At 49.7% G+C, this 14,085-nt stretch overlaps 1 protein-coding gene across 1 annotated transcript in view; it reads left to right on the top strand.

Moving 5' to 3' along the window:
• The first annotated feature begins 314 nt into the window (after positions 1 to 314).
• FRMD4B (FERM domain containing 4B) overlaps positions 315 to 14,085 on the top strand; it is a 174,335-nt gene continuing 160,564 nt past the window's right edge. Inside the window, exon 1 of the mRNA XM_008154153.3 lies at positions 315 to 664. Coding sequence (XP_008152375.2) covers positions 503 to 664 — 162 coding nt within the window. The 5' untranslated portion in view covers positions 315 to 502. The remainder of the gene's footprint in view (positions 665 to 14,085) is intronic.

Raw genomic sequence — 14,085 nt, 5'->3', positions numbered from 1 at the left:
TGCTCCCCAAAGCTGAGCAGGAGGCGGGCTGGTGTGGTGTGCGTGTGTGTGTGTGTGTGTGTGTGTGTATGTGTGTGTGTGTGTGTGTGTGTGTGTGTGTGTGTGCAGGACGTGCAAGCCCAGGGCGCTGAAATGCAGCTCTCCTCTGCCTCTGCGAAGAGTTGCTCCGCTCCCCCCCGCCCGGCGCCTGGGGAGCGCCAGGGGGAGTCCTTGCCGGCGGGGCGGCCCGAGCGCCGGGGGCTCCGGGGGCCCGGGCGCCGGGGGGCGGGGGCTGGCCTGGCGGAGCTTAGCGCTGCCCGCAGCGGGCGGGGACACGGGGCCCTGGGTGCCAGCCGCGGCCGTTGGCTGGCGCGCGCCCAACCCGGGCATGCCCCCGGCGCCGGCCAGCTCGCGCGGGGCGAGGCCAGTGGTGAAAGGCTGACCCGGCTGCCGGCAGAACCGGCGGCGGAGCCCAGGGCTGGGGCGGCAGCGGCGGAGCCGGCACGGACGAGGCGGGCGAGGCATGGCCTCGGGGTTCACGTGCGGCGTGGAGGACCTGCTGTTCAGCGGCGGCCGCTTCGTGTGGAACCTGACGGTGTCCGCGCTGCGGAGATGGTACGCGGAGCGGCTGCGGGCTTGCCACCAGGCGCTGCGGACGTGGTGCGGGCTGCGGGCCGTGTACCAGGTGAGGGGCCGGCGCCGGGAGCCGCTGCACCTGTGGGACTGACCCTCTCCCGCCACCTCGCCCTAAACTCCAGGGGCTGCTGGGCTCGCGGCCAGACGCCAGCAGCGTGTGGCTGCTGCCCGACAGCCAGGGGTGCCCGGGGCGCGGGGTGACAGCCCGGGGTGCCCGGGGCGCGGGGCGCGGGGTGACAGCCAGGGGTGCCCGGGGCGCGGGGCGCGCGGCGCCGGCCGGCTTGCGGACATGGGTTGTCCTGCGGGTGCTGGCTGGCCGTGGGGGAGACGCTGTGGCCTTGAACCTGGACCTGCAGGTGGCTCTTCCTCTCCGCCTCAGGAGCAGCGCCTTCTTCCCTGCGGTTTCATTTCAGTTTTCCACCAGGCGCCCCAACTCGCAGGCAGAGCCAGGAAGGCTGGCTGCGTGTCTGCAGCCTTCGGAAGGCGGGGCAGGCATGGGGCTCTGCAGGAGGCTGAGGGCTGGGGAGGGGGTGGCCGGGCTGCCCTGGACATGCTTAGGTTTGGATTTGCTCCCCGGCACACAGCACAGCCTCTGTGTTTCTCTGCTGGCCCCCCTCCTGCGGGCAAAAATGCAGCAACTTTCCTCAACTAGGAGACCGCACATCCCCTGGGACCACAGCTTCCCTGGGTTTTTAAAACAGCCGTTTGTGGATTTCAAAGTCCTGTGCTTTGGTTGTTACTATCTTTGAGGTTTAAAAAAACCTGCATTGCATTTAAGGAGATTCTACGTGGTGTTTATTCCAGGAGTAGAGCGCCGCTGTCTTTCCTGGGGTGTGCCTGGCTCTGTAGCAGCTCCTGTACCCCTGGCCGGCCCCGTTCCCAGGGTGGCCGTAATCTACATCTCGCCCCACGCGTCCTATCTGTGACCAGGCACCTGGTTCCGACCCGCCTGGTCCTCCATCATCGAGGAAAGGGAGAGAGCAGCGCCGGCACTTGACCGGCGGGCATCCAAACGTGGCGCCCCTCGTCAGCCTTGCCGTCTGTGTGGTCCTTGTTCGAGTGTGAGGAGCTTTGCCTGGTGCTTCCACGACTCCTGTCTGGACCGGGGCCGCTGGTGGGGTTGAGAGTGTCGTGGAGCGGTGGCTGTCCCGTCGGGCCACACGGCACACAGCACCGGGCTCTGGAGCCAGAGGTCTGTCTGCCTCTCAGCCTTTTCCTCTTTGGGGAGACCATGGTTCGGGTTGGTCTGTAGGACAGGTAACCCCGGTATAGTTTTGGGTTTGCTTCTCAATGTTGGGTAAACTTTCAAAAGGAGAGCACAGTCTTGTAGCCAATCAGACAGCCTCATGCCTGTGTCTCCAAGCATTCAGGCACTTGTGGATGATCTCTTATACTGTTAGTGACCAACTCAAAAATGAGGGTTCCAGAAACCCGAGCCCCCCTGGGCTCTTTATACGGCTGATCAATAATGTTTAATGCAGAACCGCAACTTGAAGGACTAATCTACTGAACTGTAAGTTTTCCCTTCTGTAAAATGGATGGTGACTGAGCTAATAATACCCTTCATAATGACAAGAAAGACCATCTAAACTAATGATGCCCATTTTATTACTCATAAGTAGAAAATGATCCCCAAGTTTAAAGTTGTCTGTGTCTTTGGAGAAATAAGATTTTTTACATACTTTAAACTTGGGGAGAGCTATAGATTTCTTCATTGCACAACGAAGTTCATTGTTAGCAACAAAATATCATTTTCTCTAATGCCTTTGAAATGCCAAGCAAGAAAGTAGTGACTTTAATTGTATGGGACTGAAAAGAAGTAAAATAAAGTGGGTAATGCCTTCAGCTGCTGGTATTACAGGTATAGGGATAACCCTACCTCTGCCCATATGACCGTGGGAAAGTTACTTCCTCTCACTGTGCTTCAGGTTCATCGTTTATAAAACGGAAATGTAATAGCACTAATCACAGACATTGTTAAGAGAAGTAACATGGAAGCTACTTAGCGCAGGGCCTAGAGTTCAGGAAGCATTCAACAAGAAACTGTTCTGTCGGTTAGAATTCGTGTATTATAACAGGAAACCCAAGGCAACTAACCTACAACATGAAAAGAAAGGACTTTGGATGCAACTGAACAGCCTGGCAGTAGCAGGAACGTCAGGTATGGTCTGACCGGGACACCTGCCTGCTCCCCAGCCTCTGCCAGCCTGTCCTGTTTGTGTGCTGGCTTTATCCCCAGCTGATTTCTCTCCTCGGGAGAGCAGAGAGCCACAGCAGTTTCACATATCAAGCCTCCCAGTGAGAAAGAGAATTCCTCATATTCACCAACTATCACAAAAACTTCCACTTTGTACTCTGATGGGTCAACTGAGGGTCTGTGCCCACCCGCAGTGCCATGCACTGGTTGGCACAGGGAATAGAGTTATAATGAAGGCATTCTCAATGAGAGTGATACGGGCCCCAAAAGGCAAAATAGTTTGTTGAGACTAGGAGGGAGCAAAAACAGTACTCTTTTTATACAAACAGCACAGCTATACATAAACAGATGTACAGTATATCGGAGGCATTAGACTATGGGGTGAGGAGACTAGCTAACAAAAAAATTTAAATAGTCTTCTTAAGAGGGTGATAATGAATAAAAACGTTGAGAAACACTGAATTATGTTGATTGGTTTAGGCCCGTGGAGGAGCTGGGAGTGAGGTTGGCCCCCAGACCACATGGTTGCCAAACGGAGGGAGGGTCAGTGCTTGGTTGAGAAGCAGTCGGCAGTGCTGGCTGCGCCTGCGGTATTCGCCTCTCACATCCAGAGCTCTTTGAGTAAAATAACCAGTTACTTTTCAAGATTGTACGAAGGTCCACGCACAAATATGTTTGTCCGTCACCTGAGTTAAGGAGGTAGGAACCTCTCCTAGGAGATCCGCATTGCCGTCCCATCATTATGAATTCTAAGCCCTAAGGGGAGTCCTGGTACCGCCCGCTCTCTGGCATATGAACTGGAAACACACACCAGAACGGGAAACACCGAGTTACGTATTTTACTAAACCAAAGTTTTTATCATCTTGATAATAAAAAGGTGTCACTTTTCTTGCTTCTCGTTTGAATCCTTTTGTTTGTAAGAAAATCCAGACCTCAGTGACTCTAGAGAGAAACAGGGGCGGGGCGGGAGACAGCCATTCCATGGAATACGTGCCATCCCCGGGTTCTGTTTATTCATATACTATAAGTGAAATAAGATCCCTCGCCTATTCATAAGGGCTTGGCAGCCACATCACGGCCTGGCTGGCTGCCCCAGGAAGGCATGATTTCTTTGGAATTGAACACTTCCTCCTCTTCTGGATATTAGAGAGGCAAGTGCCTTAATTTGCCAATAACCATGAATAATTAGAATATTAGCTGTAAGGCGTTCCTGTAGTAATGCGACTAAGTGAAAAGCAGGCTGAAGCTGCTGTGAGCTCCCTTAGGCAAAGACTCACCTTGTGAGTGAAGCTTTGAATTAAGTTGAAGTTGCAGAAATGGACAGTCACCTTCAATTTTGGGCTAAAGTTGAAAAGCTGGCTTGTCCACCATGTATCTCTCCTGTTTATATCTTGCCTGGATGGGTTGCATTATAGCTGCTCATTAGGGTTAACCAGCAATGAAGGTGGAAAACGATGGGAGAAGGTTGTTTAAAAAATCCATGCTCTGCTTTGTGTAAGGGTGGCGTGTTCTAACAAAGCCCTCGGTCTGTGACTTGGGATTCAGTTTTCTTTTCCTCCCCAAGGTCTCAAAGGTAGCATTTCCTACAAACCTGGAATGGAGTCATCGCCTCCAGGAGGCAACCTGGACAGAATCTGGGGTATTCAAGTGACAGCAAGAGGCTGGGTCAGCTCCCCTGAGGCAGGCAGCTGACAGAGTGCGGAGCAGACGTGGCCGAGGCTATGGACTCGGCCTTGTGCAACATTGACCGGGAGCAGATTGCTCTCCCTTCCTGCACCCCACTTCCTCCCGGGTGAGAGGGGAGAGCTGTAGTACCTGCACTGTGGGGTAGTGGGAAATCCATGAGATAACATACATAACACCGAGCGCGTGCCTGGTACAAGCAGATGCTCAATAAATGTTAGGCCTTGGTTACGTAAATGACTTAACAGCAGACACGTGGAAGGTACTTGACAAAGGGCAGCTATGGGTATTACCACTGTTTTCATAAGTGAGAGTAGTTCTCTGGACACTGAATTCCCATCTTTGCATGTGATGGTGTTTAGTAAGAAACTGGAATTTCCACAGCAGTGTACATAGTGTGGACCTTGGACATTTGGACTTGTGTTCTGCACAGTAGGCCCACATTTTCTTTTTTTAATTTATCTTTATTGTTGAAATTATTACAGATGCCCTCCTTTTTCCTCCATTGACCCCCTCTCACCCTCTTTCCTTCTCCCCGCCCCACAAGGTCTTCACCACCCTATTGTCTGTGTCCATGGGTTATACATATCTACACTAATAAAAGAGTAAGATGCAAATTGACCATACCTTTGTGACGCCCACCAGCCAATCAGGAGTGGGTATGCAAATTAACCCAACAAAGATGGGGGTTAATTTGCATACATGAGCGGCCAGGGGTGGGGCGGGACGATGTAGGTGTTCTGCACCGCCCCAGCTGCTCCAGGCCTCTGGGCAGCGTGGGAAGGCGGAAAGGTGGCTCTGGCCAGTGTGAAGGCAGTGCCAGCAGCCAGGGGAAGGAAGGCCCAGTCTTGCACGAATCTTCGTGCATCGGGCCTCTAGTAAGCATATAAGATGGTGAATCTCTTCTGTTTCCCCCTCCCCTCTGAGATTTGTCAGTCTATTCCATGCTTCCATGTCTCTGGATCTATTTTGCTCATCAGTTTTCTTTAAGCCCAAACATAAAATCTAGGAGGCCACAGACAGCATACAGTAAAGAGATAACCTCTTTATGTGCAAGACTCTGATGATTCATAAACTGCTAACACCTGAGCTTTGCATCCCACCACATTGGATGGGAAAGACCAAGTTCCCCAAGGACAGTCTCTCACTGAGCATTCAGTGGCCTGTGTGCATTTCAAACCATGTGCAACTTGCTTGCCCCAACTTGCACTCTCCAGCGTCCTCTGACTTATATAGACTAGAGGGGGGCCGACAAACTATGACCCACAGGAAAAAACTGACCTGCCTTCTGTGTTGGTAAATAAAGTTTTATTGGCACACAGTCCTGCTCATTCCTTTACGTGTTGTCTATGGATGCTTCCTCGGTGACAGAGCTGAGTGGCTGAGACAAAGACTGTATTGGTCACAAAATCAAAAATATTTACTCTCAGGCCCTTTACAGAAAGAGCTTGCCAATCCCTGGAATAGGAAAAAAAAAATAACAACAACAACAATGTGTTGGTCAGAGAATGCTAGAGGATGAAAAGTCCAGAATTCAATAATAGAAACACAGGACTTGAAGGAATATGGAAGATTTTTCTCATGAAAAACTTATTCACTAGGAAATTATAAACAAATGATGAGTGCTCGGTTTGCATGTACCAGCTCTTTCCTTGTGGAACACTGTGCTAACTGTACTAACATGGTATAATATTGAGTTATAGATGGGTTCATTCATTTGTCCTTTTATTTATATCTAAAAACCACCAAGTGTTCCTCACATCCCACTTGCTATGCCAAAGTGTTAGCCACCCAAAGCTAAAAATAGACATTTTTCTTGCCCTTCTCAAGAAATGTATTGTCAAGTGGGGGAGGCAGGTAAGGAAATCAGGCTCCGTGGAAAAGCTGGTCCCAGGATGCCTCAGGTGCCGGTGGAGGGGTCTAGTCGGACAGGAGCCCCAGCTGAGGTTTAAAGGACAAGAGGAGTGGGCACATGAAGGAAGGCAGAGGGCACTCAGGCCTGGGAGACGGGGCTTTGAGGGATTATAGGGGTTTTTAAGGCTGTTGGGGAGAGACAGGCAGACAAAGAACTGTTGTTTGAGAATGATATCTGAACTTGATGGATCCTGCATTCTAAAATTAGGATTTTGATGTTTTTCTTTAGAACTTTGGGAGGGGGAGGTGAGTTGAGAATGGCATTGATGGCAGTAACAGTGTCAGGGACAGACTCGGGAGGGGGTGGCACAGTGCAGGTGGGAAGGGGAGGGCCGGGGGAGGCTGCGCAGTGAGGAAGGTTTATTCATCAGGATAGGCTCGGCTTTGCTATGGCAACTAACAGCCCTCAGGATCCTAGTGGCTTAAAACAATGCAGGGCTATTTGGGTTTATACCACCTGTCCAATCACAGGTTGGTGTAAGCTGCCGCGCACTGTCACTCAGGCTCACAGGACACTCCTGAACGTTGCCAGTTGCCATGAAGAGTGCAGAGCCCTTTGGGCCTTTGCACTGGCTGCTCAGAGCTCAGCCTCTAAGTGGCTCATGTCATGAGCCATTGGTCCGCGTGCAGCCCGCTCAACCACAGCGGCAGGGAACGCGCTCCTGCGTGAGCAGCACGAATGCTGATGCAGCTCTGGTTCCTCAGGAAGCTGGCGCTGCTGGAGGTTAGCCGGAGGGCGTTCACTCCGAGGACTGAGGACCGAGGCCTGTAGAAGGGAACAGGGAGGGGGGAGGGGGAGGGCTGAGCAGAGGAGAAGCCCGGCTGCCGCTCAGCTCAGCAAAGTTCTCTGCTGACCTCACGGGTGGCTCCGAGACTGCGACTTGTCCCCAGTTGGACAAAAGGGCTGGGTCTTCCCCTCTTCTGAGTCAACCCCTCTTTGGAGGTGGGCTGCCCTTGAGGAGGCCGAGTGACCTTGGACTAGGCAGCTCTCCTCAGGCAGGGCAATTCCCAGAGGGAGTTAAGACACAGCACCATCTACAAGTGCCTGTCTCCACCACCTCCCCCCACCCCACCCCCCCACCCCGTGCTGGAACGGAAGCCTGGAGGAAGGAGAGGGGGTGCATGAGCGGGAGGGAAGTAGAAGGCTCTAGCTTTGAAGGATGGCCTGGCTAGCAGGGCGGCCTTCCGGCCGGATTCTGCTCTCTGAAGAAGGGTGGGTGGCCATGGAGTCAGCTGCTGGTAGTTACACCTACAGGAAGGAAAGAAAACTCGGCTGATAAATGAAATATGAGTCCACTTATTACTGAGACAAAGTAACTTCCACCTTTTCTGGGTTTAACCAAAGGCTGCAATTTTATGGCCGGGAACTAAGATGTCATTTTTCAGACCAACAAGATCGGTGTCTGGTGGTTGAAAGGTGTTTTTGAGCCGTTGTTGCACAGCTTGGAAAACACCAAGTTAAGGACAGACGCTCCTGCTCTTCAAATGCTGTTCGCGTTTCTCAGTCTGTCCTTCCTCAGTGGAGCGGCCGCACCACGCAGCTTCCATTGCCCCACGTCGGTCTATTCTGGACATTCCGCCTGTGGTGTCCAATCTGGTTGTTGTGGAAAAGTGTGATTCGAATGGGGAATCGGTGTGTAGGTCTGAATTTTATAAACAAAGCCATGTGACTTACAGCCTCCCTGTGGAATCATATTCCTGTGCATGAACACGGACAGAACATATACACTCTGGCATCCTTGAGATTCACCTTTGCCATGAAATGGGCTGGCAAATATGGTAAATGAAAGAGTATCAGTCCCCGTAATGTCCTAATCTTTTTTTATCCTCATCCGAGGATATGCTTTTTATTGATTTTAGAGAGAGGAAGAGAGGGAGCCACGGCCAGGGCCTAATCATTTTTAATTCCAGGCAGGAGGCCACCCTGGTAGCCAGGCCATCTTTTAAAGCTAGACTCCTCTATTTCCTTCCCGTCAATGCAGCCTCACGCTCCTTCCTTCCGGCGGGCCCGCCTCAGTCCATTTTAAATTTTATGTTTGGGCAAAGCTTGTTGATTAAACTATTGCTATTTTCTCCTTAACCAGTGCTTTTATAGTTTGACTGTCTTGATTCAATTAATAGCTACTAATTATTAAGGCCTTGTGCTTGGCACTTTGCATATATCATCTTAAAAAAAATAAAAAAAAACACAACATTTTGCACCCAGCCAATGTGGCTCAGTGGTTGAGCGTCGACCTATGAACCAGGAAGTCACAGTTTGATTCTAGTCAGGGCACATGTCCAGGCTGCAGGCTTGATCCCCAGTAGGGGGTGTGCAGGAGGCAGTCGATCAATGATTCTCTCCCATCACTGATGTTTCTGTCTCTCCCTCTCTCTTCCTCTCTGAAATCAATAAAAATTTATTTTTTAAAAAACAACGTATTTTGGGCCCTGGACGGGTAGCTCAGTTGGTTGGAGCATCTTCCCATACACCAGTCAGGGCAGGTATGGGAGGCAACCCACCATTGAAGTTTCTCTCTCTCTCTCTCTCTCTCTCTCTCTCTCTCTCTCTCTCTCTCACTCACACACACACACACCTGTCTCTCTAAAAAATAAATAAATAAAAACACACCTTTTGGGGATTATTTCAATATGCAAAAATAAAAAAGATAATACAGATAAATTCAAGCCCCTTCTACTCAGTTTTAAGGCATCTTAATATTGTGCTATGTTTGTTTCAAATACTTCTTTATAATGTAGTAACATTTTATAGAATAAGTTAAAGTCACCTTTGTACTTCCCATCTCTCCCTATAAATAATCTACCTGAAGTTGGTGTTTTTCTTCCCCAGACATGTTTTCATAATTTTACCACATATGATTGTATCTATAAATACACATACATACACATATATACATACATATATATACATATGTATCCCCAACCTCCTCCCCTTTGGCAACCATCAGCTTGTTCTGTATCTGTCTTCTGTTTTGTATAAACAATATATATTTTTTGTTTGTAAAGCTTCTATATGAATGTATCATTCTGCTACCGTGTTTTCCTCTCAGCGAGCTTTTGGAATTCACCTCTAAAGTCACCTGAACCCTGTGATCAATCGCATGAGCATACAAGTCTCTTCTTGATGGAGTCAGTGTCCCAAAATCGTGCCGTGACGATGTCTGCGTGTGTCTCCTTGTGCACGAGCACAAGCTTCTCTGGGGTGCGCTCTCACAAGGACAGTTGCTAGGTTGGCAGCATCCTTAGATGTCCTGCCGCATAGCCACTCTTCAAGGTGACCCCGGGAATCCCCCTCAGTGGTTCTATATACTCACAGCTAGTAAGTCACGGTGCTGGGATTTCACAGACTTCTGGCTGACTCAGGTGCTTGGCTTCTTGCCACTGACTTGCTGCTTTGTTTATTAAAAGGTAAATAACTCATAAAGGTAGAATTGTATCATTTATTCACTAATTTGTTCGCTCAACAGACATTGGGTGGAAACATAGCCTAGTGCTTAAAAAATAAGTCTATCAAGTCAGATTGCCTGAGTTCAAATCCTAACTCAGCTTTGTTGCAATTTAATTAGAGTATCTACCTCAAAGAGTTATTCCCCTGGGATTGTTATAAAAATTAAATGCATTAAAAAGCACTAAAAACATGTTAGATGTGTATGTGGATGGATGAACATGTGGATTAAGAGATGGATGATGGATGGTTGAATGGATGGTTGGATGGATGGGGAGATGGATGGATGGATGGATGGATGGATGGATGGATGGATGGATGGATGAATGGATGGATGGATGGATGGATGGATGGATGGATGGATAGATGCCTAGCAAATAATCTTCATATGTGCTGTGCTCTCAATTTCATATGCACATGAGTAACATTTAGAACTTCTAAAGTCTGCAGAATCCTTGACTCCTCCCTCACCCCAGATTAAGAATTATAGTCTAGGGTGGCAACCAGGAAAGGGGCCCACTGACCACTGCATAGGGACACTGTGCCCACATGTTTTCATGCTTCAGCTTTTTATAGGGAGACTCTGACAACTTAATGCTGCTGTCTTCTTGGGTTTATTTTCTGAAAGCAAAGATGCTTACAACTATTTAGTTGTTTAATTCTTTCTCTCCAACAGAACTATTTAAATTTCTTCCTCTCACCCCTGAACCCTATGCCATAGAACTGAGAGGCCCAGATACTCACTCATGAGGCCATGGGGCTCCACTGACTGCTTTCAGGTCTGTGTAAGCTCGCTTCGCATATGACCCTTAGATTTGCAACTGCTAGGAGACCCAGTTAGTACAGGCATCATTCTACCCGTGGGTAATGTAGCCAGCAAATATTTTCACAGGAATTCATTTGTCTCTTTAGAATGTGATTAGATGCTTATTACCTAAGAGAGAAAGAAACCTTGATAAAATAGAGAAATAAAATAATCAGTTGGACTTGGCTTAAAACCAAAGCCTCGTTTACCAGCTGTGTGACCTCGAGCCAAGCTACCTACTTGCTCTGAGCCTGTTTCTTTCCCTCTACAAAAGATTAACTAAGATGTTCATTTTAAGTTTGGTATAAGGGTTTTGAGAGCATTGATTGAGAAGGAGTCGTTTTTCAAATGCAAAAATGTGGTCTCCTTGTACAAACTTGATCCTAAGCCAGAAGTTACCATGCTAGTAGTTCTGAGTGCAAACTCTGCCCAGGGCTCAGGCCCGAACACCCACATTTAGTTGGCGTCTCCTCTTCTTGTGTGTGAGGTGAGGATGACAGCAGTCCTACCTCCTGGGGTTGGTGAGGGGACAACACTGGGTCACATGAATGAAGGTCTATCTCATGGAAAGCATTTACAAAGTGTTAGCTCTGGTTACTTCGATTTAATGACCATTTCTATGTATTAGACATAGTGCTGAGCACTTATATTTACTGTTTCATTTAATCTCCCAACAACGACATGAAATAGGTATTATTCAACCGCTTGGCAGATGTGGACATTGTTTAGAGCTATTAGTGAACTTGTCCCAGAGCAAAGATCCATCTAAATCCAAGTCCATTCACTCAGCCGTGAGCAGAATGGACTCATTCTGCAAACCACCAGCTCTTCCTTTCCTACACGTCCCCTCGCAGTCCTTCCGGGGGGGGGGGGGCTCCCCCGCCTGTCACCCCCACCCCCACCCGGCGCCTGGAACCCCAGCAGCCAATGCCATGCGCCCCTGCTGTCTACTCCCAGCCCAGGCTCCAGGCTTTGCTAAAAGTAAGTCCGATGGTATCATTCTCTTATCCCAAAGCTCCCAATGACTCCCGACTGTGAGAAAAAGCCAGCCTGACTCTACCAACAAGTCCCCGGGACCGCGCCCCCTGCTCAGGGCTCCTCCACCCCTCGGCTCGGCTCCCGGGAACCCAGCACTCTTCCCCCTCCTTCCCCTTCGCACTCTTCCCGCTGCACCGGCTCCTTGCTGTCCGCAGGCCCCGGCACATTCCACCCGAGCCTGTGCCCCTGGACTTCCCACAGGTCTCCCTTCAGGCGCCTCGACCCCAGAGGCCACGCCATCCCTTCCCTGCTTCACCCTCTCTGTGTTTCCGTGCTGGTGTCTCCCGGGCAGAAGGTTAGCTGAAGGCCTGCAGGACCTGCTCCTTGCTCACCACAGTGTCCTCATGCCTGGAACCTGGCGTGTCCTTCAGAGACACTTGTGGACTGCAGGAACTAAGGAATCAGCTCCTCATTTTAATAAGCTCGCTCTCCCCGTCTGGGGAACGGCTGGGGGTGGGAGCAGTTAGGAGGCCTTTTCTCCCTCCAGCTGCGAGCCCATGGGGACCTGGGAAGATGCTGAGACTTTGGAGGGGGACCTGGGCTGGCGTGGAGGCGGCAGGGGGTGTGGGAAGATGCTGAGACTTTGGAGGGGGACCTGGGCTGGCGTGGAGGCGGCAGGGGGTGTGGGAAGATGCTGAGACTTTGGAGGGGGACCTGGGCTGGCGTGGAGGCGGCAGGGGGTGTAGGAAGATGCTGAGACTTTGGAGGGGGACCTGGGCTGGCGTGGAGGCGGCAGGGGGTGTAGGAAGATGCTGAGACTTTGGAGGGGGACCTGGGCTGGCGTGAAGGCGGCAGGGGGTGTAGGAAGATGCTGAGACTTTGGAGGGGGACCTGGGCTGGCGTGGAGGCGGCAGGGGGTGTAGGAAGATGCTGAGACTTCGGAGGGGGAAGAAGCAGCATCAGGGGACTCTGTCCAGAGAGACTGTTTGCATTCTAGGAAGTTTTGGAAACCTCATCTGGGAAGAAAGCCGTGCGTGGAAATGTGTCTGTGCGTGTGTATGTATTCTTTTTCGTTCTGGAAATAGCCCCAGACCGCTGTGGGCTGACTGGGAGAATTTGTTTGGGTTCTCTGGTGGCCATGTGATTAGGGAGCAGCTTTTTAGAGAGCAGAGCAAGTTACCTTCCCACACACACACACACCCTCCCCGAACCAGGCTCCTGCGGGACCCAGCTTTGGTGCCCAGCCAGCTACCGGCCAGGGTGGGGAAGTGGGCAGTTCCTGCCATCTCTCGCCTCCAGATTCCAGTGATGGCCGCCCCCGTGCCCAGCCCTGGGCCAGGCTCTGGAGCCCGTCCGCCTGACCCTGCGGCCTGGCCTCGGCACCTGTGCTTCCCTGGGCGCTCTGTGGGTGCCGCTTTTCGTTCGGCCCTGGCTCCCATCCACTGGGGTTAGGGGTGGATGGAAGATGGAACGGTCCTTTGGATGTGATGTGCCTGGATTCTTGGGAGAGAGAAAAACAAAGTGTTTTTTCTGGTCCTCATTAGTGTTTAATTAAAAACTCTTTCCCCAAGTCTTTGGCTGCATCCAAGCTTTTTAAAATTCTGCAAGCACAGACAATATTATAGAGTTTGACCCTTTGAGTTACACGAGCTGGTTATTGTGTCTAATTATCAACCTCAAATAATGGCAGAATCATAATCTCTGGAACAAAAAGTACTAATAGTTCCACCCGAATAGTTCCTGAAGACAGAGTACACTTATTTTAATAAGTAGTCTAATGCCTAATTTTAGGCAAAATTTATGTCTGAGTTTGAAACAATTTGGTCAGGGTATAAACTTAACTCTCGGCTCCTGCTTAGATTTATGGGACGCGTTTCTCCTGAAGGTTTTAATGGCAACCGTTCCAGGTGTGGATGCCAGGTCCCTGCCAGCCGAGCAGACGCAGTTCCAGCCGAGCTCACGAGTCTGTCTCATTTCTTTTTGGAAATGAGGTGTTTTTAGTGAATATGTTTTTTCCGTTAATAGATGTCTGAGTTTATTAAAGAAGCCAACTCAACTTGGATTTTCAGAAAAATATTTTGAGATGTTAGTGCCAGAGTTTAAACAATGCCCTTTATTCACTATGAGCTGAATCAGTTTAATTTTTTTCAGGCTCACATACTACATTAGTTTACAAATATAGCAAAAATTTGCCACGTCTTTATGCTGTATATTGTGTGTTTTAGGTATCAAGTGTACTTATGTTCTTTCTTTTTCTTTTTTCTCTAGTTGTTTTTGTTTTGTTTTGTTTCTTTTGGTATATTTTCTCTGAGCTAAATAAATAAAATTTGTGTATGTACATATATACTAAAGATGTGTAAATATATGTGTATATATATGTGTGTGACTATATCTGAAGTTTTTTCAGAAAGTAAAACCATGAACCAACATATTCACCACCCATGGCA

This window comes from Eptesicus fuscus, chromosome 18 (genome assembly GCF_027574615.1).
Source record: "Eptesicus fuscus isolate TK198812 chromosome 18, DD_ASM_mEF_20220401, whole genome shotgun sequence".
NCBI lineage: Eukaryota > Metazoa > Chordata > Mammalia > Chiroptera > Vespertilionidae > Eptesicus > Eptesicus fuscus.
Note: the sequence above shows the minus strand (reverse complement) of the source record. Positions and strands in the feature narration are given on the sequence as shown.